This window comes from Brassica rapa, chromosome A01 (genome assembly GCF_000309985.2).
Source record: "Brassica rapa cultivar Chiifu-401-42 chromosome A01, CAAS_Brap_v3.01, whole genome shotgun sequence".
In the NCBI taxonomy this organism is placed as follows: domain Eukaryota; kingdom Viridiplantae; phylum Streptophyta; class Magnoliopsida; order Brassicales; family Brassicaceae; genus Brassica; species Brassica rapa.
In genome coordinates, this window is record NC_024795.2 from 13,936,763 (window position 1) to 13,963,008 (window position 26,246).

Below are 26,246 nucleotides of genomic sequence, written 5' to 3' on the forward strand. Positions count from 1 at the left end.
TGGTCTTAATATTTATCATCTTTCTCTGATTCAAACGACAGTTTAGATATTAGGAATACATGATAAAAGGATAGATGCCATGAAAGTGGATCGATCTTGATATGTTGTTCGAGTTTAAGACTTGCTGTGAGTTATTTCTTGAATAGATGTTTGGCTCATGCTCATTGATTTCCAATTATTCACCCTAGGCTTAGCTCTCTTATTCATCTGAAAACCCCAAATCAACCCTGTTACTTGATTGTTATGATTTCACTGATTTTAAAACCCCCATATTATTTTAGCTTGATACTGATCCCATAGAAATAAAGTTTGAACTGGTCCTGTGGAATTGAATCTCAAAATACTACATCTACACTCTTAGTTTGCAGTAGAGAAGACACAATTTTAGTGTATCAGACAGCTGTTCAGTTACATAGGCCCAACTGGTCCTAGAAGACTTAGAATCAGGAAGAACGAAATGGTGGCAGATGCTATCCCCGGTTCTACTTGGTCTTTACCACATCCGAGATCCCACGAGGAAGTTGACCTTCATGCTTATCTTACAACATTGTCTCTTCTATTAGATCCCAATATAAATGATGAACATGAATGGATTTCTGGTGATACATCTTTGCGTATTTTCAGGTCCTCTACCACTTGGGAAGTGCTTCGGCCAAGAATAGAGACGAAGGACTGGACTGATGTAGTCTGGTTCAAAAGAGCTGTTCTGAAGTACTCCTTCACAATGTGGACAGCGAATTATGAAATGCTCCATACTAAGTCAAGACTGGCTGGTTGGGGACTGCCTATCTCTGCTAACTGCTCATTCTGCTCAAGATTCGTCGAGACCATCTTATGCTGTCATGCGAATTCAGTCAGGAAGTTTGGAGGGATGTGCTTATCAGGTGCCAACCACCACAAACCATGTTCATGTGCTGGTCCGAGCTCCTTTCTTGAATCCGAGCTTCTTAAACTTGCTGCTCAAACTGTTGTTTTCCATCTGTGGAAGCAAAGGAACACTCTGATTCATAATGATACTTCGCTTCCTCCAGTATCAGTCTTATATTGCATTAACAAGGAATTGAGAAATATTCTATCTGCTAGAAGACTAAGCAAACAATTACACTCTCTTATGGTGATGTGGCTCAGATAGTGCTTTATGCGTAGAAGTTAATTTTAATAATCCATCTTGTTTTTTTATTTTTCGTTTTGCCAAGATGGCTCAAACCTAGATCTTCATGTAAATCTATTTTCATTTATATGATATTTACAGTTTAGCGTGATTTATAAGGTATTGCGTAAAATAATATTATGATAAATTCTTAAAATAACGATATATATGAGCCCCAATGATTATACTAACGTAAATTTAGAATATATATATATATTTTTTTGACAGCAAGACATTCACAGACTCATATTGAATCTGCAAACCAATTTGGTAACTCCGCATCCATGTGAACGACGAAAGACGGTTGCTTTCTAGCACTGCGTGCTAAGCTATCCGCCCGTTGATTCTCCGCCCGAAGTACATGAACAATATCTGAGTTGAAGAAACTTCTCCGAAGAAGCTTGATATCTTCCAGATAACTTTCGAAAGCTGGCCATTCTTCTGGTTCCGAAACCATCTTCACCAATTGAGAACAATCCGTTGCAAACGTAACCTGAAACTGTCGTAAATTCTTCATACATTCCATTGCCCAAATCAAGGCCTCCACCTCCGAGTGAAGAGGTGAAAGACTTTCCCTTACATTCCTTGCTCCTAATAAACCATCAAAACCCGGTAATGTACTATACCATCCCTGTCCCGAAAATAAATCCTTCTCTTTCCACGAACCATCTATAAAACACCATCGTCCTGAAGTTACCAATGGGGGTCTGGGCTGCGCCTGTCGTTCCCCCTGCTGATCAGTGACTACCTGTGCTTCAGCCCAAAGTGATGATTCTAATTCTGCTAATTGAAGTGTATCCCTGGGATCAATATCCATATTACTAAACACTTTGTTGTTCCTGGCTTTCCATATATACCATAATATCCATGCAAATTGGTGGTCATCCATCTTTGGATGGACTCTCCAAAAAAGATGATCCATGTTACCGAAAATAGAAGAGGTAGGAAAAAAATAAGGATTCGATGGTATTTTAGATAATGCCCATACTTGACGTGCTGGGGGACATTCAAAAAACACATGGTTTATTGTTTCCTCCGGATATCCACATCTCGCACAGCGTATATCCCCTTGTATTCCTCTCACACTAAGGTTCTTTAGTACCGCAATACAACCTGAAAGGAGTTGCCATAAAAAGTGTTTTATCTTTGGCGGGCACTGCACTTCCCAACAGAATGCTTTTAGTATATCCACTGTTGGTCCATAAAAATCAGGTGGTTTTTCCTTATTAGGATAGACCCGTTCCACTTGATACCCTGATTAAGGTATTTATTAACATGTATTTATTAGCGTATAATACTTTGTTAACATGTATTTATTGTAACATTTTACCTATGAATTATATATTTTAAGATATTTATTCAACGTAAATTTATAATTAGTTACAAAAAAATACGCTGGTACATCTTTTTCCAATTCGTTCGTAAACCAACTGTAAGAAGTTAAAGTAGATTGAATTAATATGGTTTTATTAATCCGCTGAGCATTTCGATAATTATAATATTTTATATGTTAATGGTTAAATAAATATTTTAAAGATTGCTTTTAGGATATAATTAAGCATATTATAATTTGTTTACACAAAATTGCCATTATACTACTCAAAATTGAGGTGGATTGGATAACTATACTGGACTAAACAACCAACAAAACAAAAAATCATATGAAAAGATCGAATAGTGTTAGCTAAATGATCGAGCAGTTTAAGCTAAATGATATGCAGTTCCATTTTGTCCCCAGGAGTATAGTATATCTTGGAATCTTGAAATCTTCTATTCAATTCTCGTATATCCTTCAACTCTGTCGACAAATTCGGTCATGCATGAGGTTCCCCTAACACCGTTATCAAGTCCTTACAGTTCGTCATGAAGTGCTGACATGTCGAAAGATGCAACATGCTTTCCATTGCCTAGCATATCACTTACAATCATGCAATGTGAATACTCTTCCTTTTCAATTTTGTATTCCCATAAGTTATGTCCCTCCATTGCTATCTTTCCGCATCCATCCATATCCACTGAAGATTGATTTAGAGGGCCAAGAATCATCTATCAAACATATACTCTCTAAGCGTAAGACTTTTGATGTTGTTGCTGGTGTTGAGATCGATTCAGTAGTTGGTTCATTTGCTGTGAACCATGATTGAAATTCTCCTTCTGCATATCTTATCAGCTCAAACGGGTCTCTGTCAATCTCTCTGAGTAATTTATCATTTCGTGCTTTCAGTATATACCAAATTAATGGATATGGGTCTATGTCCACCTCCAAAGCTTCAATACTATTCTTCTGACTAAAAAGATAATCCATGTTAGTGTATATATTGGAAACCGAAAAATGTTTGGATGAGACGGTGTGGTTGATAAAGCCAACACTTGAAAAGAATGACAGTGGACATTTGAAGATAGTGTGCGTTACAGACTCATCACGTGTCCCACATCTAGGATAAATATTATCACATCGCAGATGGTGACGAGTAAAATTCTTTGTGATAATTACATGTCATGTGATCAACTGTGATATAAATTGACCAATGTTTTGAAGAGCATTTAACTTCTAAGCAAAGACTTGGAGTTTTGTGATGCTTGGTTATACGTAAACAACATCTTCTATAGCCTTCGGTATATTTTTTCCACTCAGTACTTTGGCATAACAATATACATACCACTCTTAACGAAACTCTAGTAATATAAATCACGATTTAGAAAAAGGCTTGTGGCAAGCTTTTAAACTTATAAACGTTGTTAAAAGCTTGATTTTTTTAGTGATTATAACTTGATTTTATATGATCTTTTTGTCATTAGCATGAAATGCTGCATGATAAAGAGATTTAAACATCACCCTTTTGGTTAGTGAAATTTTCTGTATTTTCCTTCTTCTACTTAATATAAAATAGATGTTATAATTGTTTTAACCAACGTGGTGGTTTGAAACACGTGACTGGGAAAATTCGGAACATATTAATTATTAGATGATAACTAGTCCACTACACATCTAGGATCACAAATATTAACATTTCTAAATATTGCCATGAATGATCTCAGAATATAAAAGGAGTTTCGAAGGAAATGTGGTGGGTGACCATATTTAAAGCAAAGGCTCAAATTGTATGAACTTTCTAAGTAGTGCTTAGATGGTGGAGGACAGGAGGAGGTTGGAATTTGGAAACGTAACCAATAATGTGTACTATTTTTTTTATTTTACTTAATTTTGCATATATACGAGTATGTATATTAATGACGCATAAGCACGTGTCTAGGGTCAGTAGTTATTTCTTAAAATGATATTAAATCATAGGCCTCGACATTTTATCCGGATCTGAAAACTTGAACCGGATCCGACCCGAACCCGAACCAGATCCAATCCGAAAATACCAGATCCAAAACTGAACATAAAATTTACAAGTATCTATTGGGTCCAAAAAAATTCTATCTGAAAGCCGGCCCGAATGGATCCGGATCTAAAAAGAACCGACCTAATAAACCCGACCTGATAAGAACTGATTCATACCAAATTTAAAAACACAAATATCCAAAACTATGATTTTTTGTTTTGAATTTTCTATATTTCATTTTATTATTTAGTTAAAATATAGAGAAATTCTCCTAAATAGACAATTTTCAAGTTTTGATCACAAAAATAGACCGCCAGAAAGAAAATGACAAAATTAAAAGGGCAATTTTTAAAATATAGGGCAGTTTCATTTAGTTGGTAAAAGGATCCTAATACCCTAGATATATAAAAAACTAAAAAATTAAAAAAATTAAAAAAATATTTTTTTATAGTTTTAGATTATATGTTTTCAAATTCAAACTTTTTTATAATTTTTTTTAAATTGTTTTTCGAATTTTTTTTAAATTTTTTTTCAAATATCTTTTTGTAATTCGAAAATACTTTTTGATATTATTTTTAAAATTTTTATTTTCAAATTTTAATATTTATTGTTTATTTTATAAAATTTTAAATCTCAATCCCAAATCACCACTCCTAACCTCTAAACCCTAAGGTTTTGATTAGTTAACCCTAGAGGCATAAATGTATATTTACCTTTTTAATGTAACATTTTAGTCATTTTGATCCTTATAGTCTATATTTGTGAAAGAAACTTTTTTAGTGCTATCCTACCGTATTTCCCTAAAATATATTTTGTTAATAATTTTGTTATTATTTTTGTAGCATTTTTAAGTAATACGAAATTTTGAATGTATAGTTTAGAGTTTAAAAATATTTTATTTTAATTTTAATAGTTTATTTTAAGTTATTTTGTAAAATTTTAAATATATATGATATATTTTGACCAAAGAATTTTTCGTATTTCATATCCTAAATATCTGAATCCGGACCCGAAAAGTTAAGGATACTTTACATGTATTTTAAAACATTTGTCTTTATGAATCTAAAACACTATTTATACAGAAATAGTGGAACAATTATCAATTACTGTGAAGTGGGAAGAATCTATGCGTAGGATAACTAGAAATAACATAATCTTATATCTTTGTCGTCTGACAAGAAAAAGAAACAAGTGTATATCTCCAAATATTTTAATATATATTAGGTTAAGATCCGCGCCTTACACGGAATGAATATTATATATAAATTATTTTTAAGTATTATATATTTTTTTATATATTATGAAATAATAAATATATATTGAATAATTAAAAAGTTTAGTAAATATTAAATATATAATTAAATTGGTTCAAATACTTATTAATCCAAACAAACATTTTTTTCTATTTTATATGGTATAAAATTAAGTTTAAATGACATTAACATAGATATATAGTACATTTTTAATATTGACATCTGTTAAAATAATATTTATACTCATATTATTTTTAATCATTTGTATTTCTTTATAACAAATTTTTTAAATCAATGATAACAATAAAACATTTGTGGGATGTTTAATAGTTTTAGTAATTTATAATTTTAAAAACATTCAATGCAAAGTTTAAAATCTAAATATTAAGTTGTTAATAATTGTTCAAAATGTTTATCAAAAAAATTCAAAGCAAATTCGAAATTAAAATACTTATGTATTTTATATGGTATATAATTTATTTTTTATAAATATTAATATACATATATATAATATTTATTAAATGAGATTTCTTACTTATGTAATTTCACAATTATTTGTATCTTATTATTTTATTTTATTTTTACAGCAAAAGGCTAAGAAACTAAGAAGATCCCTGGTCCGAGAGCCACCTCGGGGGAACTGAATTAACATAAACCATAGCAGATGGCGAAGTCCTAGCACCTCGTGCCAGCTTGTCCGCCAGAGTGTTTTGCGCCCTTGGGATATGTTGGATAGTAAAGTCGAGAAAGAATTCCTTACATCGAAGAAACTCCTCCATATGTGTAGTGAACATAAATTTCAATGTGAGATTTTTAACAACTTTTGTTATTTATATTCGTTTTTAAAAATTCAAAATATAACATATAGGAAAAGATCTAAATTTTTATTATATAGTTAATGTGGTTGTTTAATTTATTTTAATAAGTTAAAATTTTAAAAAATGATAGAGAATAGACTAATTTTTATCAAATCTTTATTATTCAAAATTATTAATTGTCATATATACTTTAGCCACATTAGGTAATTCCGTGATTTTTATTTAAGGAAACAATAAATAACATTTATGATTAATTAATGGTTAGTTTAATAAAAAGCTTATTATATATTTATATGAACCAACATATTTTTCTAAAGATTCTAAGAATGATTGTGGTGATGACATGTGGCTACAAAAATATGTTGTAATGCTTCTCTTTTAATATATACTAGGTTAAGACACACGCCTTGCGCGGAATGAATGTTATATATATAAATTATTTTATATAATTTAATAGGTTAAGTAATTTATAATATTTTTAAAAATTAAGTTTTCAGTATTTTTTCAAATTTTTTATCAAAACAATTTGTTCAAAGTATTTTCAAAATTAAGATATTTATGTATTTTCTTATATGACATATAATTTAATTTAAAATGATATATATATATATATATATATATATTTATTTATTTATTTATTTTTAATACTTATTAAATGAGACTTTTATCTTATATGATTTTTTAATTATTTGTATCATGTCATAACAAAAATTTAAACCATAGATCACAAAATTTGAATGTGAAACTTTTAAAGGTTTTAGTAATTTATACTTGTTTTTAAAAATTCAAAATATAACATATAAAGAAAACTTTTAATTTTTATTAAATAGTTACTATGGTTGTTTAATTTATTTTAATATTTTAAAATTAAACAAATATAATATAAGACACACTTATTTTTATCAAATCTTTATTATTCAAAATCATTAATTGTCATATATACTTTAGCCATATTAGGTAATTCCGTAATTTTATTTATGGAAATAATGAAGTACATTAATAATGTATTTATGGTTAGTTTAATAAAAAGTTTATTATATATTTAGATGGACCAACCTATTTCTCTAAGGATTATAAGAATCATTCTAATGATGACATGTGGCTACAAAAAAATGTTGTAATGCTTCTCAAATAATATATAGGAGATAGGGGATATCTAAAAATCTATTTGAAATTAAGTCATTAAAAACTAAATTATAAGGTCACCCTAGTATTTGAGGTTTGGTACGCAAAATAATTCAACTTCGAAATCTTCTAATATGAGTTTAATAAAAAGTGATCATGAAGACCAACGCTTAATTCAATTTTGTTGATATAGTTAATATTGGAAGTATAAGTAATATTAGAAATTGTGTTACACACGAAAGTTGGATGGTTGATGTGGATGGCAAATGGACCGCAGCCCGCGGGCCTGGCCCGTACAAGACCCATGCGGGGCGGGTTTGGGCAGAGATACTGTAGGCCCATTTGTGAGCGGGTCTCGCGGGCTAAGTCTCATGCGGGTTGGGCTTTTGCGGTTTGGGTCACTGCGGGTCTTGCGGGTATTGCGGGTCAGACTGAACCCGCACCACTTCCTCTTTGTTGTGTATCCACCTGAAAAAAAAAAAAAGACAAAGACGAAAATGGCGATTTATGTTCTCAGAGAAGCCGCGACTCCATTGACGCACACCAGAGGATGCATGTTCTTATTCTCCTCGACTAAGGCCACCACCGGAGCTTCTCTCCGTCTTCTTCCACCACCATAACTTCTCTTCTTGGAGATCCCGCCACCGAAACTTTTCTCCTTCCTCGAGCCTCCACCGGAGCTTCTCTCCTTCCTCGAGCCTCCACCGGAACTTCTCTCCGTCTTCTTTCCACCACCATAACTTCTCTTCTTGGAGATCCCGCCACCGGAACCTCTCTCCTTCCTCGAGCCTCCACCAGAGCTTCTCTCCTTCCTAGAGCCTCCACCGGCGCTTCTTGTTCCTGGACTACAAAGGTATTTATTCATTATATTATGTGATTAAGGCCACATACTGTTCAACGTATTATCTGCTGACGCTTCTTTGATGAAGTAGAATAAGAAGTAATAGGACGACTTTTGGGATCCAAAGAGAGCTCATCGTCTCAAAAATTTTGGGAGCAGCAATCTAGTATTGGTCAACCATGAACATGAACCAAGTTTCCGAGTATGTGGAAACCGATCCAATTGGTCGCTATGGACGTGTAAGTAGGAAGACAGAGTCTTATCTTCACGAATCAATACCTTTTTTGTAACACTTGGTTTTGTACTGGAACAGTTTGCAGAAGTTCTTGGAAGGGGAGCTATGAAAACAGTGTACAAAGCAATCGACGAGATGCTGGGGATAGAAGTAGCATGGAGCCAGGTGAAGCTAAAAGAGGTTCTACGTTCTTCTGTTGATCTACAGAGGCTCTACTCAGAGGTTCATCTTCTCAGTAGATGATTGGCTTCGAATAAATGAAGAAAGCGAAGATGAGGTTGTTAGAGAGATGGTGCCACCGATGAAAGAGAAGTTTGATAAATATTGGGAAGAAGTCAGTTGTGTTTTCGCGATGGCAGTTGTCTTTGATCCACGTTTTAAGCTTTCTATTGTGAATTGTTGTTTAGGGAAGCTTGACATGAGTACACGTGATGCAAAGTTGAGAAACTTGCGTGATAAGCTCAGTACTTTGTTTGAGTCTTACGACAAAAAATCCAAGACTAACTCACCTTCTACAGAGCCACGTGAGACGGTTCCACAAAATGTTTGTGCTGAAGGGTCAATGGGTATGTTTGAGAACTACAATGTGAGTGTTTCGATTTTTTTTAACATTCTGTTTATTTTTTTTTAAATAGTTATTTATACTCTTTTTAAACCTTCATAGGATTTCTTTGCGTTTCGCAAAGTCAGCGGCGTTGTGAGTGGAAAAACACCTCTAGAAGCTTATCTTGATGAACCACCCTTGGACTTTAATAGTTTTCGGAGCATGGATATTCTCAAGTGGTGGAAAGATAATACTCATAGGTATAGCGATTTGTCAGCAATGGCTTGTGATTTACTGAGTATTCCTATTACAGCAGTGGCTTCAGAGTCTTCCTTTAGCATTGGATCGCGAGTCCTTAATAAATACAGGAGCCGTCTACTCCCGAAGAATGTGCAAGCTCTGATCTGTACTAGGAACTGGCTAAAGGGATATGAAGCTTATGAACATGGTAAAATATTCACATTATCATATAATTTTGAGAACCATGTCTATTAATATTTTAAATATTATATTTACTAACTTCAACTATTGATATTTTTTAAAGATGAAATTCATGATGAGGAAGAGAAGCTACCATCATTTGAATCTATTGTCAATGGTGAAGATGAAGATGAAGAAGAAGAAGTTTGATTTTTTTTTTATTTTGATTTGGTGTTTTGCTTTTATTTACATTTAGAATGACTGTTTGGATTTGGTTTTTTATTACCTTTGGGATCTGGTGTTTTGTTTAATTTAAATTTGGTTAAGACTTGCACGAGTGATATCACGTAAATGATGCATTGGTATCAGTTATACATACGAGTCATAATATGATACGAGGAAAACACTTGGTATTGACTTGATATAATATGTATACGATGAAATATTGAAATCTAATGATTGACTGATTGTATAGTGCACACTGCACATGTAACGAACTTGTAGAATGTTCAACTAGGTTTTAAATGCCTGATGGCTAAAGACTATAACGTCTAATGCTGTTTTTTTTCTTTTGTGCTTTTGGTGAAGTTTATATTTAACTATATTGGACTAATTTTGATTTTAATTTACTATCTGAGATAGCAGTGCCGTAAAGAACCACCGGAGAGAGAGACGTGAACCACCGGCGGGGCGGGCCACGGCGGGGCGGGGCGGATGGTACTGTTTGCCACTAATATTTGACTACCCGCGGGCTGCCCGCAAAGTCTTAAGATGTTAGCGGGGCGGGTTTGGGCATGGCAATTGAGACCGCGGGTTGTGGCGGGCCAACCCGCAAAGAACCGCCGGAGAGAGAGACCGCGGCGGGGCGGGATACGGCGGGGCGGGTGGTACCAATTGCCATTCCTAGACTTAACAAACTAAAAATTAGATATTAATGGATGATTATTTTTGCTATTTTTAATTTTGATAATTATCTATATTATTAAATAATTTACGTACATAACAAAATATTGTTATGAACTATTGGAAATTGAGTTCAACCTTTAGAAATCATGTTCCTTCCTTCACTAGTGACATAAATGTAACTTTTTTCATGTTCCTAATTATTTTTCAGGGTTAACATAACTTTTTCAGGGTAAACATAACTTTTTCACATCCACCATGCTTATCCTCATACATAATTAGTCATATTTGTTGGATCCAATTTTGGCATTTTGGGTAATATCTTAACGGGCCGCGATCAAAGAAATGTGCCTTAGGAAACCGAAGCCCATAGCAAATGATCGAGTTCGAAGAAGAGTCGTCGAAGTCGTCGGAGATCGCGGAACAAGAGTCGAAGATCTCGGAGCCGTTGCAAACATCACGGGATCGACTTACTATAAAGGAGGAAGGAGAAACACGGAGAGGGATACGTTGAAAACCCTAGAGAGAGCTACACACATATATCGACCTTGTTTTCTCCCGTTCTCAGATCCTTTCCATTATCGATCTCACTTGTGTAATTCGATCTAAGTTCAATTTATTGTATTCGATCCTATTCATCAACAAAGTCCATTTTTGCCTACTGGAAACTGTTAGCATCGTTTTGTTCTAAAGATATTGTTGCCTACATCTTTTATCTTCCCTAGATCAAACTCCCGATCACTATCAAATACTTAATGTAGATTTTAGGTTCTATAATATTTATTTATTTTTGTTTTTTTTATTAACCTGGAGATATTCTGACCACTGGAAGGGTCAAAACTAATCCCAAGTATAGGTGCAGCAAGCATATGAAAGTTTTTCCTGATATTCACATGATGGAGTGTAGTTTGTTATTGTTTATGAATTTGATAATGGATATTGGCTGCAATTGAATTCTTAATTTTTGGAATTTTACGATATGTGACATAATCCATCAATTTCATGATTTTTATACCATCTAACTTAAATAAAATTACTCTTTCCATCAATTTCATAACTATTCAAAAATAGAAATATTCATAAACATTTTTTTTACAATTTTGATAAAAAATAAATGAAATGAATATATTCCAATTAATACTACATTTTATTTCATCCAATTGTATTCCACTAATTCTATTTCATAGTTACCATTATAACTAAAAGGAATGGTCGTTTATGAAATAAAATAAAATAAAAATGGATGAAATGAAAACAAAACTGGAATTACAAACGAAATAGTGTATTTCACACATTCCATTCACTTACAAAGTTTTAGAATCTTGAATAAAAGATACTAAGTTTTTTTCTGCACCATGTACAGTAGTAAATTTTAAATATATAGTTTAAAATAAAAAGATTTATTAATATTTTATATTTTATATTTTATTATTTTGTTACTAATATTTTAATATAAATTTGATTTAATTACATATAAAATAAAAATAATTTTTATTCTAAATTATATTTAAGAATATATATATATATATATATATATTTAAACTTATATTCTTAGATAGATTCTTTTATCTATTTTTTTGTTAAATATATTAAATCAATTTGTATAAATTAATAAAAAATTGATATAAAATTTTATAATTATCAAAATTTAAAACTAAACAGTATTTATAAAATTTAGAGATATATATGTATATATATATATATATATAAATAATGATACTATGATTAAAATTTATAATTTGAAAAAATTGAATAATATTTAAGGATTTTTAATGTAATATTTGAATATATTTATTTTAATGATGATAGATGATTTATTACCAAAAATATAAATCAACAATAAATGTAATATATGAGTTATTACCATTTATAAAGTTTACCAAAAATATATATCAATATTAAATGTAATTGTGCATGTCATATATAGTCATAAATCATGTTATCAATTTTACCAGTCATGTGACATTTGTTTTGTGAAAGTGATTATAGAGAGAACATGTGATAAATCACTTATCAATTAATGTCTAGGGGACATATTTTACAACAATAGTAGATGCTAACCCATATTTTACAAAAAAAACTAGATGATAACCCACGCGCATGTGCGGAGTGAATTGTTTATACTAATGTTTTGGTTATTAAACTGTTTTAACATTTTGCAATCGATTGTAAAATGTTGAATATAAATGTTGGTCTCTTAAATGTACATCATTGTTGAAGAGTTTAATGTATTACAACTCATTTTAATTATTTTTAAGACTTCATATGCACAAAACAAAAAATGAAAATTTGTGGCTGACAAAAATCACAAAAACCAGATAAACAACATCGATTGTAAAATTGCGAAAGAGAATTAGGTTTTCTGCTCTCGATTTGTTTACTATTGAATCTCCATAACTGATTTCATATTTACCTCTATAAAATTGTGATTTCCTTCTTATTTATGTTTCACTAATATGAGTTTTGTTTCTTTTTTAACTTCTTACAGATACACGCTTTTAAAGTGCAGGGTATTTAAGTCTTTTTATATTTTGTACATACATTCAAATTTATGTGCTGGATTTATTTTAGTTTTTTTGGAGTATTTGAAATTTTAAGCTTTGATAAAAATTCTGACCGGTGTCATGCTTAATTTTTTATACAACTATTTAACTCTTACATCTTTATAAAATATATTTCTATTGTATTATATATATATAATAAAATAGATTTCACGTTTTAATTGCAATTTTTATTAAGTATAAACTATATTTTTGTTAAAGAACTTACCGTATTAATTTATTTCAGTTAGAAAATATAGTGGGTTACCATTGATATAGGAGTGGCAGAAGATATGAGGATGAAGAGATTCAAATAATAATTATAATAATATTGTCCACGAATGAGAATGATGAGATTCATACAGTTTTATGTGAATTTGAATGATAATAAGTAATCATAGTCAATGTGTCGAATAGATAGAATTGTTAGACGTGAGGTAGATATAATGCTTTATTAATCAATTTTAGCCACAAAATCACTTTGTAGCATCTATAGTTTCTTAAATTATAGTTAGATATAAGTAGTTTCCTAAATTATAGGTATATTTAAATATTAACAATTAGAAATATTAAAGTTCAAATATTAAAACTAAATGATAATACAATAGAAAATACATTTTATAAAATATATTTCTATTTCTATTATCCGAACCTACCTTTAACAAAGTTTTCTTCTCCATTCAACCTAGCAGTAGATGAGTCATTATACTCCATTTATTTAGACCTAGAAGTACTAGCAATCTCATCTACTCTAGTAGCTTCTCTACTGTATTTTCGAGTTTCTTTTAGAGTCATACCTGCATGGCAACGCATTGAGTATTAGAATGGCCTGAACCTCCTCTGGTATCTCGATACTCAGATTGTTGAGATCCGTAATCAGCTTGAGAAAATCATTGACGATTTGATCGATAGTTCTTGAATTTTGCATCTGGAATGAGTAGACCTTGAGTTGAGCATGGACTCGGTTAGGTAATGTATTCGCCATGTACAGACGATCGAGAAGTTCCCATACTTCCGATGTTGTCTTATAATTATCGAGTTTCCTTGGAACATGATCGCCTACACTCATGAAGATCAGATTCATCGCCTTCTCATCTATTTCAAGTCTTGCAACTTCTTCAAGATCTCATTTCTTCTTCGTGTCTTCATCTTCATCTTCATCTCCATCTCCAGTCTTCAAAAACACCAAAGCTTGTGATTGTGGAAATTAAACGTCCTTAATACCTTGAACTTTTAGATTCACCAGGATCCTCTTCTTCCAGATCTCGAAGTCTCTGGTGCTATCGAACATCGTCATTGCAACTTTAATCTTGTGTGGCGACATCTCGAAACCGATCGATTCCTTCTTCAGATTCATCACCTTCTCATCTATTTCAAGTCTTGTAACTTCTTCAAGATCTCGTTTCTTCTTCGTGTCTTCATCTTCATCTCTAGTCTTCAAAATCACCAAAGCTTGTGATTGTGGAAATTGAACGTCCTTAATACCTTGAATGTTTAGATTCACCAGGATCCTCTTCTTCCAGATCCTGAATTCTCTGGTGCTATCGAACATCGTCATTGCAACTTTAATCTTGTGTGTCAACATCTCGAAACCGATCTATTCCTTCTTCGGCTCAGGTCTCAGATAACCTGGCTTTGATACCAATTTGTGAAGATTTACTATCTTCCCTGTACCTTTTCTGGATCTCTCTCTCTTGATTTCGTTCTCGTTTATGTACAACTGATCACAAAGAAAACTAAGTAAAGATTGAAAGCAAAAAAGTGCAAAATATTTGTTTATCCGGTCTTCACCACACTTCCCCAAAGATAAGAAAAGCTGCTATACTCACCGGGGATAATCTGATCAGCAATCTACTAGCTCCGATGACTCTGAAACTTGAGTCACCTATCTCAACCGTCTCTCTTTATCTCTCCCTCTCTTTCGCTGGTTATCAGATCAACAATTGAATTGATCTGAACAGTTCGATCTTTAATATTAACACTCACCCATCTAGATCACCCTACAGTGTACGACACACATCACATCCAAGAGAGAGACGGTTTACTGAACTCAAACCAGCATAATCACAAACTGATTATGCTTACATTGATTTAACCGGATGTCGACTTAAGACTTGTATATATTCTTCATTTGATAACTCAAAACTTAATGCAACATCAAAGAAAACCCATGTTTTAAAAGTTGAGTTAGAGTTTTAATTATTTTTCCTGTTTAAAAGGAAACACTGAGGTTTCGTGATATATGTTAAAGAAAAATACTTCAAGAAATTGAGCTACGTTTGGACGTTTATAAGTTAAAGAAAAATATATGTTACATTGTGAACTTTCTTGTATGCTGTCTAAAACATTATAAAATAGTAGTTTTCGTTCTTTTTCTTATACAAACGCCTCATAAGAATCACACCTTAAATTATGTAAAAGGAATTCAAATACTATAAGAAATTGAGCTACGTGAGTAGATTTTCTAATTGTAAATTGTAATTTATTAAAGTTTTAAACCCACAAATTTAGCAATATTTATAAGAGACTAAAACGAAAAAAAAAGTTCAAATACTAGTTTCAAAGATGAAGTTACCTCAGTTATCTTTGTTTGTAAATTTGCAAAAATTTTATAGTTGTTAAACTCAAAAACCTTTTTTTTGTTGAACTATCACAAACTTAGTAATATCTTATGTTTATTTGTTTTTATTTGAAATTTTTAATTTAACAATATTATACAACTCTATCTAATTATTTTTATAATAATTTAATATTTTCTTGGTTTTGGATAAATATTCATTATGTATATGTTTATTTTTTTTAATAATTTTACTGAAAAAATATACGCAACTTATATATCAAAACTGTTATCAGTCACTAATTTTAGTAAAATGATAACTTTTATTTTTACTGCAAAATTATTACATATATTTACAATTTTTATCATATAATTTTTATTACAAGTTACATCGATTTACAATATATACTGCAACTCAAACTTAATACTACGTGCCACCAATGTAGCCAATAAATATTTTATTAGGTCAAAACAATACCGCATGGAAATTTTTTTATTGTCTTCTAAATAAATAAGAAAATTGGTCAAAACCACATACTTGGGAAATAATTAATTACGTCATAGTTTCTTTCATTCTTGAGTTTTCCAATCAGAACTATTTTGCGTATATACGGATGCATATGTTGAATCTAGACATCAATACTATTAAAACAGAAGGTCCTTTTTTGAGGTGCCCTTCTTCTTTAACAATATTTACAGATCTCTGCCACTGAATTATTTTAAACATATGCTTTTTATTAAATATACTATATTTATCGAAAATCCTTTTAATTAACCATCTCATTATTTTGTAGTTTCTTATTCAGCCTTCATTTTTATTTTTCAGTTTCGACGACGACGACGCCTTCTCTCATCTCGGCTCATATCTCCATTCAAACGTAAGATCTTTCGTGAAGTCAGAACCAGATAATCAGAAATCATACCACGACATCTCTTTCTTCAAACTCGGAGCTGTATCACGATTCAGTGAAGCATTTATGGGCGGCGGAAGCAGCAGTGCTATGTTGCGCCGAGCTGCTGCGTTTTGTGGGCTCATCTCTCTTTGATCTGAAAAGTTCTTTTTAAGGTATGAGAGGTTGTAAGTTTTAAGCTCTACATAAACCAGTTTCTTAGTTATTTGGAGATACCTCTGTAGTGTATCCATGATTGAACGATTTTTAAAGTTTTTTCTCATTAAATAGTTGAACCTTTTTAGGTTTAGAGGGGCCATTAACCAATATCTTAGTTATTTATCGTGTTTGTTTGTTGTTATCTTAGCTATGCTCTGTTTTTTTTCCCTTTTTTTGACAAAGCTATTCTCTGTTTCATATAGGAATATGACATGAAGCTTCTGGATTCTTCCTCTGTTTGCAAGATAGAGCATTACTATTTGGGAATGTGATGTCACAATCCACACTGTGAACCTTCATGTTTCAGCTCACCATAGATTTCTTCTGAATGGGATCAGAGTCGGTTTTGAATCAACAGGCACAACACCTTCCGGAAAGTTCTCACCACCATCAAATGATGATAAAACCATGGAGACCAAATAGTTTACCTTACCTACTGACCTACATATGAGCCTCAAAAAGATGGACTTTATAAATTATCATCATCAGGTGGTTTTACTGTAAATTAAAATCAGTGATCATATCTTAGCGTTTATTCTGGACATATCTTATTCAGTTCCTTTTACTGATTTGTCTCTGAAGCAGAGGGTTGAGAAACGGTTCTGTTGCAATGTATCTTTTGGCCGAGAAAAACTTGATTTCAGTTTTTTGCAATGTACCTTGATTATGTGCTGGAGTAGTAATGTGCAGAATCATTTAATACCCGAATATGTTAAACGTTGTAGATTCATCATCCAAACTTACTTACCACCCAGTTTTTGAGAGATTTTCTAAATATCACAAAATCTAACCAATTTGAAAACATATCTCCATATTTTCATCAATGACTAAATGATTTTACAAATCTAAAACCGAATATATATATATATATATATATATATATATATATATATATATATATAAAGATCATCATTATATTATACATAAAATATATAAGATCTATACTATTAAAATAGAAGCTCTTTTTTTAGGTACCCTTATATTTTGTAAGTATTTACAGAGCCATGCCATTACATTTATATTAAAACATAATTAGTATAGTTTATTATACTAAAAAATCTATAATGGATATAGTTAGTAACAAACACGATTTGCTTTAAATTAAAACATAATTAATAGTATTTATTCAAATTAAAACATAATATTCATGTAATCTACTCCATGATATTAGACATTTTTCTTTTGTCAAACATAAATGATAAAAATATAACAAGTGAAATTTGATATTTATGACATAAATAATTTTATTAAATCAATTTACAAATGATAAAAATATATTTAATGAAGGAAAAAAATCTTTTAGAAACACAATAATACAAAAAATAATATTGTACGATATTCTAAGGATAATAATAAGAAGGATCATATTTTAATAAGATAGGTATTAAAACACCGATAAAAAAACTAATGAAACGTTAGTCTTTGACATATTATCTGAAACTTAAAAACCAGTATTTTGAAATCTGGCCAAAACACCAAACCGGACAATCTGGCTTACTGGATCACTGGATCAACCGCGGGTGCATCGCAGATTAATATATTAATTAATTTTATTAGATAATAATATATTAGCTATGAAAATAAAAATATAGAAACTAAAGTTAAGTATTTCCTAAATGTTGTTTAAAACATAAAATAATAGTTTGGATATGTATATTTTATGTTTTAGAAGACATTTAGAAAACACTATATTTTTATTTTCATTTGACATACAAAATATCAAAAAAATAGTTTAGACTATTTTAATTTTTTTTGTAACAAGTTAAGAACTTGAATGTTATGACATCTAACAAAGATATATCAGGACTTAAAATTCATAAATATTTAAATGTCTAATGTGAAAAAGTCACTGCTGAACATGATTCAAATCATATGGTTTTGCATAAACATATAGAATAAATTCAGTGACTTTCAAGACAAAATATTTAGTTAGAAACATGTAAAAAAATATAAAATAAACTCATGCGATTCACGATAAATCATGGAAAACATAGTAGAGCTTAGAACATGTAAAACATAGTAAGCGAGATTTATGATAAGCGAGAACTTTGAACATGTAAAACTAACTTCTTAATTAAAATTTAGAATACAAAACCGATTAAAAAACATTAATTAAAAGCTAAAAATGTAAAATTTATTTATTGGTTCAACCAGTGATTTAACCAGTAACCGATTTCTGGGTTTTAGTGATTTTTTTCAGGTTTTATTGGGTTTTTAAATATTGGTTTTTTTCACAAAACCCAAACCGGATTTATCTTAGGTAACTAGGTTTACCAATTTAATCGTGTGTCCGGATCGGGTTTCAAAACACTACCAAAAACTATAATTGAACCGAATAAAAATAAAAAGTGAAATTATAAAAAAAAACAACTTTTAGTTCTCTAAAACCTAAAAACTAAAACCAAACAAAAAACCGAACGGGTACCTGAATATTTGAAATATAATAAAATACTAATTATTTTTAATTTATATATATAATTATAATTTATAAATATAAAATATTCAAATCACCTCATTACTCTAATTACTTGAATTTTGGTGGTTTTCCGGGTTTAACTCTGGTTTTTAAGCGTTTTTGGGATTTTTTCCTTTAACCCTGAATTAAGCCAATCTATTTTTAATTTGCTTTCATTACGAGTTTTATAAGAAAATAAAAACATGACCTAAATCCGACATTACCTGAACCGATTTGATCCAAAAATGTCTGGTTTTTAACGGGTCTTAAACATCCTAACCCGAATAACCCAAAAACCGAATAACACAAATCGAAAACACGAATGCCCAATATTGTGAGCCGTCAAAATAATTACTCTCAATTATAGATGTTAAAACTCAAATATTAAAATTTAAACCAAAAATGATAGTAACTTTTAAACTGAAAAAATTAACCAAAATGTTATCCCGCGCTTTGAAAGCGCGGGTCAAAATCTAGTAATCATTAAAAAGAACATGCCTAAACTGAGATGATAAGCATTAGTAACATAACTAACCAAGTATTTTTCTCTTAAACCAAAACAAAAGTTAAAACATTTATTTTGGTAAAGGGTGTTTTTTTTCTTACGTCAACATGTATACATTTTGGTAATGGATTAACGTGTGGATTATTGTTATATGTGCCTATAATATTTTTCTTCTTTTTTTTTGTAATACAACTACAGTGACACTGATGCTTTTTTTTTTTGGTCTAATGCATTCTAATATACATTTTGTAAAATTATTCAAAATATTATTGTTCACACAAACATTTTACTTTTCCATCTCCTCCTACACAAACCCCATTCCTCTCTTTGGTCCTAGCCCTCTATATATACACGAAGTCCTCGAAATGCTAAGTTCGTGCCATCAGCTTTTATATTAAGAACATTTACAAATCTGAGTGCGATCTTTCTTCTTCTTCTTCTTCCTCCTAAACATCCTAAAAAGTTTATTTCAACCAAAAGAAAACCATGCCTCTCTTCGACACTCACAACACATGGGCCTTTGTCTTTGGTTTGATGGGTATGATACTAACTGTTGTGTTCATTTCATATAGCATAATTATCTACAAATTCTAAAATCCTAATCGATTTGCAGGGATTTAGTATGGATTTATTAATACCATTAGTATGGATTTATTAATACCATTTTTGTTATATTCTCTGTACTTTCCAGGAAATGTCATCTCCTTCGCGGTGTTCCTCTCTCCTGTGTAAGTTCTATTCACATATTACCTCAATATATATTAGATAAACAAGACATAAAATACTTATCTTTGTGTTATCACGTGTTAATACATTTTTCTACATCAAAAGTATCCTCTATAATGAGATTATATGAAATGGATGCAGGCCAACGTTCTATAGGGTTTGGAAGAAGAAGACAACGGAAGGGTTTCAGTCTCTTCCTTACGTTGTGGCGCTCTTCAGCGCAACACTTTGGCTTTACTACGCAACACAGAAGAAAGATGTCTTCCTCCTCGTCACCATCAACTCTTTTGGATGTTTCATAGAAACTATCTACATCTCTATCTTCCTTGCCTTCGCCCCAAAGAAAGCTCGGGTATCTAAACATACTCAATTTAAATAGGAATATGTGTTTACAAATTCAAATCAATACTCTAACTAAAATACTTAATGGATGCAGATGTTGACAGTTAAGTTACTTCTTCTCATGAACTTTGGAGGATTCTGTCTGATTCTCCTTCTATGCCAATTCTTGGCAAAAGGAACTACACGTGCCAAGATCATCGGAGGAATATGTGTCGGATTCTCTGTTTGTGTTTTTGCTGCTCCTCTAAGCATAATCGTAAGCATTTCAAAAGAGCTAAGTATATAAAGTGGTGAGTAATTAATAGATAGTTTCAATAATTAACAAATTTATGATTTAAAACACAGAGGACGGTAATAAAGACAAGGAGTGTGGAGTACATGCCCTTTAGCTTATCCTTAACCCTTACAATCAGTGCTGTCGTATGGCTCCTTTATGGTCTTGCCCTCAAGGACATCTATGTTGCTGTAAGGCATTTCTTCGACTTTCTCTGTTTATTTATTTATATTATATACTAATTTGTACATATAGCATATTTGCATGTACCGTCTAGATACTCGTGGAAACTGACAAACTCAATATATAAATTTACTGACCACCGTAATCCCTATAGCAGATCACATATACCTGGTTTATCATAAACCATTACGGATCCGATTTTTAAATTACCCTTACCGTTGAAATCATAAACCGGATTCCGGTTTATTCTAAGATGTAGAATCATTGTTTTTCGCCAGAATTTAAAAAGAGATACGGAAATCAACATCTATATTACATGAAAGGAGGTGCTTATGTTTCTAATGTACCTGAGACTTTGAGGTTCTAAATCATAGATCCATAGATAAAAAGAGATACGGATTGGCAAAAGATAAACAATTAAAGAAAGCAAACCCTTTTGTTTGGTATTGTCCTTTACGATTAAAAACGATAAGACATATTGTAAAGAGACTCGCTTTATATTCCAAAGAAATATTAAAGAATTATTCTTGGGTTCACTAACCATTAGAATTTCATTATTTCAAATTCGATATCTTTTAGAAAATGAAACAAAATATTGTGAAGTTATATTATGATGTAAAATAAAAAGATAAAAAAAAATAAAAAAAAATAATTCTAGAAAAAATAATTAAAAAAAATATTTTTAACGTTACCAGCAAAACACTAAACCTTAAATCATAAACTCTAAACCTTTGGGTAAACCTTTGGATAAACCCTTGGGTAAACCCTAAACCCTTAGACAAATCATAAACTCTAAATCAAAAACACTAAACACTAAACATAAACCCTTGAATGTTTTAGTGTTTAGTGTTTTTGATTTAGAATTTAAGATTTATCCAAGATTTTAGTGTTTATCCAAAGGTTTAGGGTTTAGTATTTAGGGTTTAAGGATTAGGATTTAGGATTTAGTATTTTGATGGTTAAAAGATATTTTTTTTTGTAATTACTACTATTTTTTATTTATTTTTCTTTTACCTTTTTATTTTAAAAACATAATATAATTTGATAATATTTTATTTCCTTTTATAAAAAATCTCGAATTTAAAATAACACAATCATATTGGTTGGTGAACCTAGAGATTAACTCTAGGGTGAATCCAAGAATTAGTCAATATTAAATAAGTATAGCTTTTGCAAAAGAAATTTAATACTATAATTCTTTTATCTCTATTGTTACGTAGAAATTATATATTGTACGTAACTTTTTTTTTTTTTTTGACAAAATGTGAATTCATATTGTACGTAACTTCTATCCATGGCGCACAAGTTTGTCATAGACTTTACTTTTGTAATAAGCTTATTTTTACGCACTTTATTCATGAATTATAAAGTGGAAAAGTGAGTATTAAATCATTATTATATCATGTTATTGCCACTAAACAATTGTTTTGGCTTTTGTCTTTTTCCAGTTCCCTAACGTGCTTGGCTTTGCTCTCGGTGCACTTCAAATGATACTCTATGTGGTCTACAGATACTGTAAAACGCCACCGCAGTTGGGAGAGAAAGAAGTAGAAGCTGCAAAGTTACCCGAGGTGAGTCTCGATATGTTGAAGCTAGGCACAGTGTCATCCCCTGAGCCAATCGCAGTCGTTCGTCAAACGAACAAGTGTACCTGCGGAAATGATCAGAGATCTGAGGCTGAATTGATGGACAAAACGGCAAGCAGTCCTCTTCCGCAACACCTACATGAACACGAATAAACAATCTCGTTTACGACTATGCAATGTTGATTCTTACCCCAACTTGATATACCAACCACCACGTGTACCCGTTACGCCGTCGTATTTTTCTGAGTTTATCAAGCGTGCGAAGTAAAGAAATAATTTCCGGGAAAATATATGTGCATTTGCCAATGTTATATATGTATTTCTGGAATTAAATTCTCCACTTCTTTTTTAAAATTATGTAATTACCTATTGGGGATATGTACATTTGCTATTTTCCGATTTAATCAATAACTAGGTTAAGATCATTATATATATAAATATTATATATATACATTATTTTATGTATTATATGTTTTTATATATTATGAAATAATAAATATATATTAAATAATTAAAAGTCAGTAACTATGTATCTCTATATATATAAAGATGTTTGGTTCACTTCTGGAGTGTCCACGTGGAAAGTCGTTTTTTATAGGGGCAACATGTGTCCCACCAATTAAACTTTGCGTTTCATTTAATTGAGTCTGCAATTGATACGTGCTTTAATATTTTTATAGGCTTCATGTTTTGCTCAAGAGACCCAGCCTGATAGGGAGCACCCCTGAGCGTCTCCGTACGCGTCGCGTCGATTGATCTGATTTTAGGGTTATCTCACTTTTGTTCTTCACCATTAAAGAGGTTTAATCGACTTCTCAATCCGTCAAAACAACTTAGTAATCTTATTTTATGAGAAATAGCTAACACATCAATCTTCCTTTCTGATTTGAAGATCCGACGCTGCTCCTCCACCGTTCAAGTGCGGTTGCTCCGGTTATGGGAAGATAGGAACGTCCGGTCGCGACGAACTCATGGGAGTGTATATGCTCTTACTTGATTCACAGGTTGTTTATGTATAAAGCTTGCGTTCATAATTTAAAAAAAAAAAGTCCGGTGTGTTAAATCGTCATTATCAAGCTTTCCTATTCAGAATTTTGTTTGACATCTATGAATAAGAAATTTTGAAACCATTCGTTGATTCTGATGTTGAGGATCTTGCTTATGTGCTTTTGTAGTTTCTACAAAGGAATCCAGGTTTGCGATCAGACCTACATAATGCCTAGCAGGTTGATGTAATATTTTCAATTTCCTTTCCGCAGGGTAAGCCTCGCCGCGCCTCAGTTAGCACAAAGAAGCTCCCACCTGAGTAAATCTTTATTGTAGTCTGGATGCACACTTCTAGATGTCATGAATTTAGTAAGAATTTCTTTTACTTTTTGTTTTGTATTTAAATTCAAACTGTGTTAGCTGTAACTGGAAACACTAATTTTTGCATTTACACTACTATCATCTAATTTTTTTAATAGGTGACACACAGACCTTAAGTAACGTGAAGATGATATGCTAACATAAAGACTGCACACGACAAGGTTTGCAAGAGTTTATGGTCTTTTACATCATACAGTGACCACAAACTAATTTTCACACTCTTGCACATATACAGAAAAATTCAAGAAAGCAGTGCAGTGTGAGAAGTCAGGCAACAACATTGATCTATAAGAACTTTGAGGCAGATCAAGTTGTGGATTGTAAGTGGAAGCACAAAGATTTTGGTAATTTTGGTTAGTAACTCAATCTTTTACCTTCTCTTCTTATGGCTTATTTAGCTGGATCAAAAGCGTTCAACATCAATATTTTCGTCTCCTCCAGTTGAATATTTTATGTACTATGGATGCTACAGTTAAATTGAATTGTGGAAACAAGGGTTTCAGCTATCAAGACACTCAATTGGATAGGACTTAGCTGGCAGCATCTTTGAATGGTCTTTATACGGACGGCATGGAAAAGCTTTCTCGGTCAAACAAACGCATGTGGTACAAGCTAGTAAGGAAACAAAAATAATCTTTCTTGGTTTTAATAATTTTGGTTGCTGTGAATTGTAATCTCAGTTCTTTTTATTCGTTACAAGATCGATGCTCCACTGAATGAGCAGAAAGCCAGGCTTCTAATGATGGTTCTACTTCTCCACCACAATGGAGCTGCGAAAATAGGGTCAAACTTCCAATTAATTAAGGTAAATCATAAGAGAATTCATATTCAAAACCATTGTGTCAACAGAGAATAGAAGTTCCAATTTTTGGAACCAGTTTTCCATTTATCATGCAGGTCTGAGTAATGTGTTTGTCACAGGTTGTTGAGGGAAGTAGTCGAAGAAGATTTCAACACCTTCGTTGGGAAAAAAACCTCCTTGAAGACCAAAGAAGAGACCAAGAACTGTTCAGAAGCAAATGAATGTAATGTTCCCTTCTCTCTTTCCCTCTATAACACCATTAATGTTATAGCTTGCTTTGTTGCTTAAAATTTTCATTCCTGGTTGCTAACTCTTTTCCGGGATTGTGGCTAGCAGAGGAAGTAACACATGCTCTAATGACGCCCCTGAGGCTGCGGAAACATGGTTAAAGGTGTGACTCCTTGCCTCCTTGGTTTCTTCAATTATTTTTTTTGGTTTCTTCAGTTGGTCCATGAAATTCTTTGTGTTCTACTTTTGAATCTTTTCAGTTGTAAAAAGGAAGAATAATATAGCAATGTACCCATTTTAGTGAATGAAAATGTAATCTCCCATGGCAATGTCATCTCCAATTACTTTGAATCCTCTCTTTGTTTTTTTGTAAAAGAGACAATGGTGTTTTTATTACCAAAGCTAATTGTAATCTCCAGCGGTTTCTTTCTGTTATCAATAATGCAACTCTCTGTAATTTTCTCTCATCTTTGTTCCTTATTTAATATTCTTGTTGGCTACTATGTATGTTTCTAAGATTATGCAAAATTTTATTGTTATTAAAGTGACGACTTCTACGAGTTTAACTCTGGTACATGAAGGGATCATGATGGTGATATCGCTCAAGGCTGGTCCTTGGATTACTTTTGCGGTTTTACCAATGCGTGCAACTTACATGTTTGCTACATATGAAACAGGAGGAACGTAACTTTGGGATCCTTCTCCCGTTTGACTTTTCAACAAAGAAATCTCAGCATTTACTATTAAGAGAAGCTTTCGGTGTTTTTATCATCAGAGACCAATTAAATATTATCAGTAAAGATTCTCTTAAACAATGGAATAGTGAATCTAGCTTAAAAGGTCCTGTGACCTTTTATGGCTTGGTCTCTCTAATCTAAATCATCTCTTTCATAGCATGATGTCCAAGTATGACTGGAGCAATGTATCAGATCTACAGCTTCTCCTTTGTCTCT

At 31.6% G+C, this 26,246-nt stretch overlaps 2 protein-coding genes, 1 long non-coding RNA gene and 1 pseudogene across 3 annotated transcripts; 3 read left to right on the forward strand and 1 right to left on the reverse strand.

Annotated features, from left to right (window-relative positions):
* The first annotated feature begins 457 nt into the window (after positions 1–457).
* On the forward strand, positions 458–1,132 carry LOC103828334. Its single transcript, XM_009103942.1, has one exon. The coding sequence runs from the start codon at positions 458–460 to the stop codon at positions 1,130–1,132; it is 675 nt and encodes a 224-aa protein (XP_009102190.1).
* Positions 1,133–7,472: 6,340 nt separating this feature from the next.
* LOC117128524 (zinc finger BED domain-containing protein DAYSLEEPER-like) lies at positions 7,473–10,047 on the forward strand. Its single transcript, XM_033281155.1, has 4 exons — positions 7,473–8,755; positions 8,830–9,337; positions 9,416–9,743; positions 9,840–10,047. The coding sequence occupies exons 2-4, from the start codon at positions 9,041–9,043 to the stop codon at positions 9,923–9,925; spliced, it is 711 nt and encodes a 236-aa protein (XP_033137046.1). The 5' UTR covers positions 7,473–8,755; positions 8,830–9,040; the 3' UTR covers positions 9,926–10,047.
* Positions 10,048–13,139: 3,092 nt separating this feature from the next.
* On the reverse strand, positions 13,140–19,837 carry LOC117134221. The gene is made up of 2 exons (XR_004458426.1): positions 16,843–19,837; positions 13,140–16,762 (listed from the first exon to the last, which is right to left on the reverse strand). It is a non-coding gene; the product is annotated as an uncharacterized LOC117134221 (long non-coding RNA).
* Positions 19,838–20,074: 237 nt separating this feature from the next.
* Positions 20,075–25,622, forward strand: LOC103874837 (annotated as a pseudogene).
* The last annotated feature ends 624 nt before the right edge of the window (positions 25,623–26,246 follow it).

Bases quoted from the DNA above. Each gene is read 5' to 3' on its own strand.
- LOC103828334 (XM_009103942.1), top strand. From the start codon at position 458: ATGGTGGCAGATGCTATCCCCGGTTCTACTTGGTCTTTACCACATCCG.
- LOC117128524 (XM_033281155.1), top strand. From the start codon at position 9,041: ATGGTGCCACCGATGAAAGAGAAGTTTGATAAATATTGGGAAGAAGTC. The intron at 9,338-9,415 runs GTGAGTGTTTCG...AAACCTTCATAG, and splicing joins GTATGTTTGAGAACTACAAT to GATTTCTTTGCGTTTCGCAA. The intron at 9,744-9,839 runs GTAAAATATTCA...TATTTTTTAAAG, and splicing joins ATATGAAGCTTATGAACATG to ATGAAATTCATGATGAGGAA.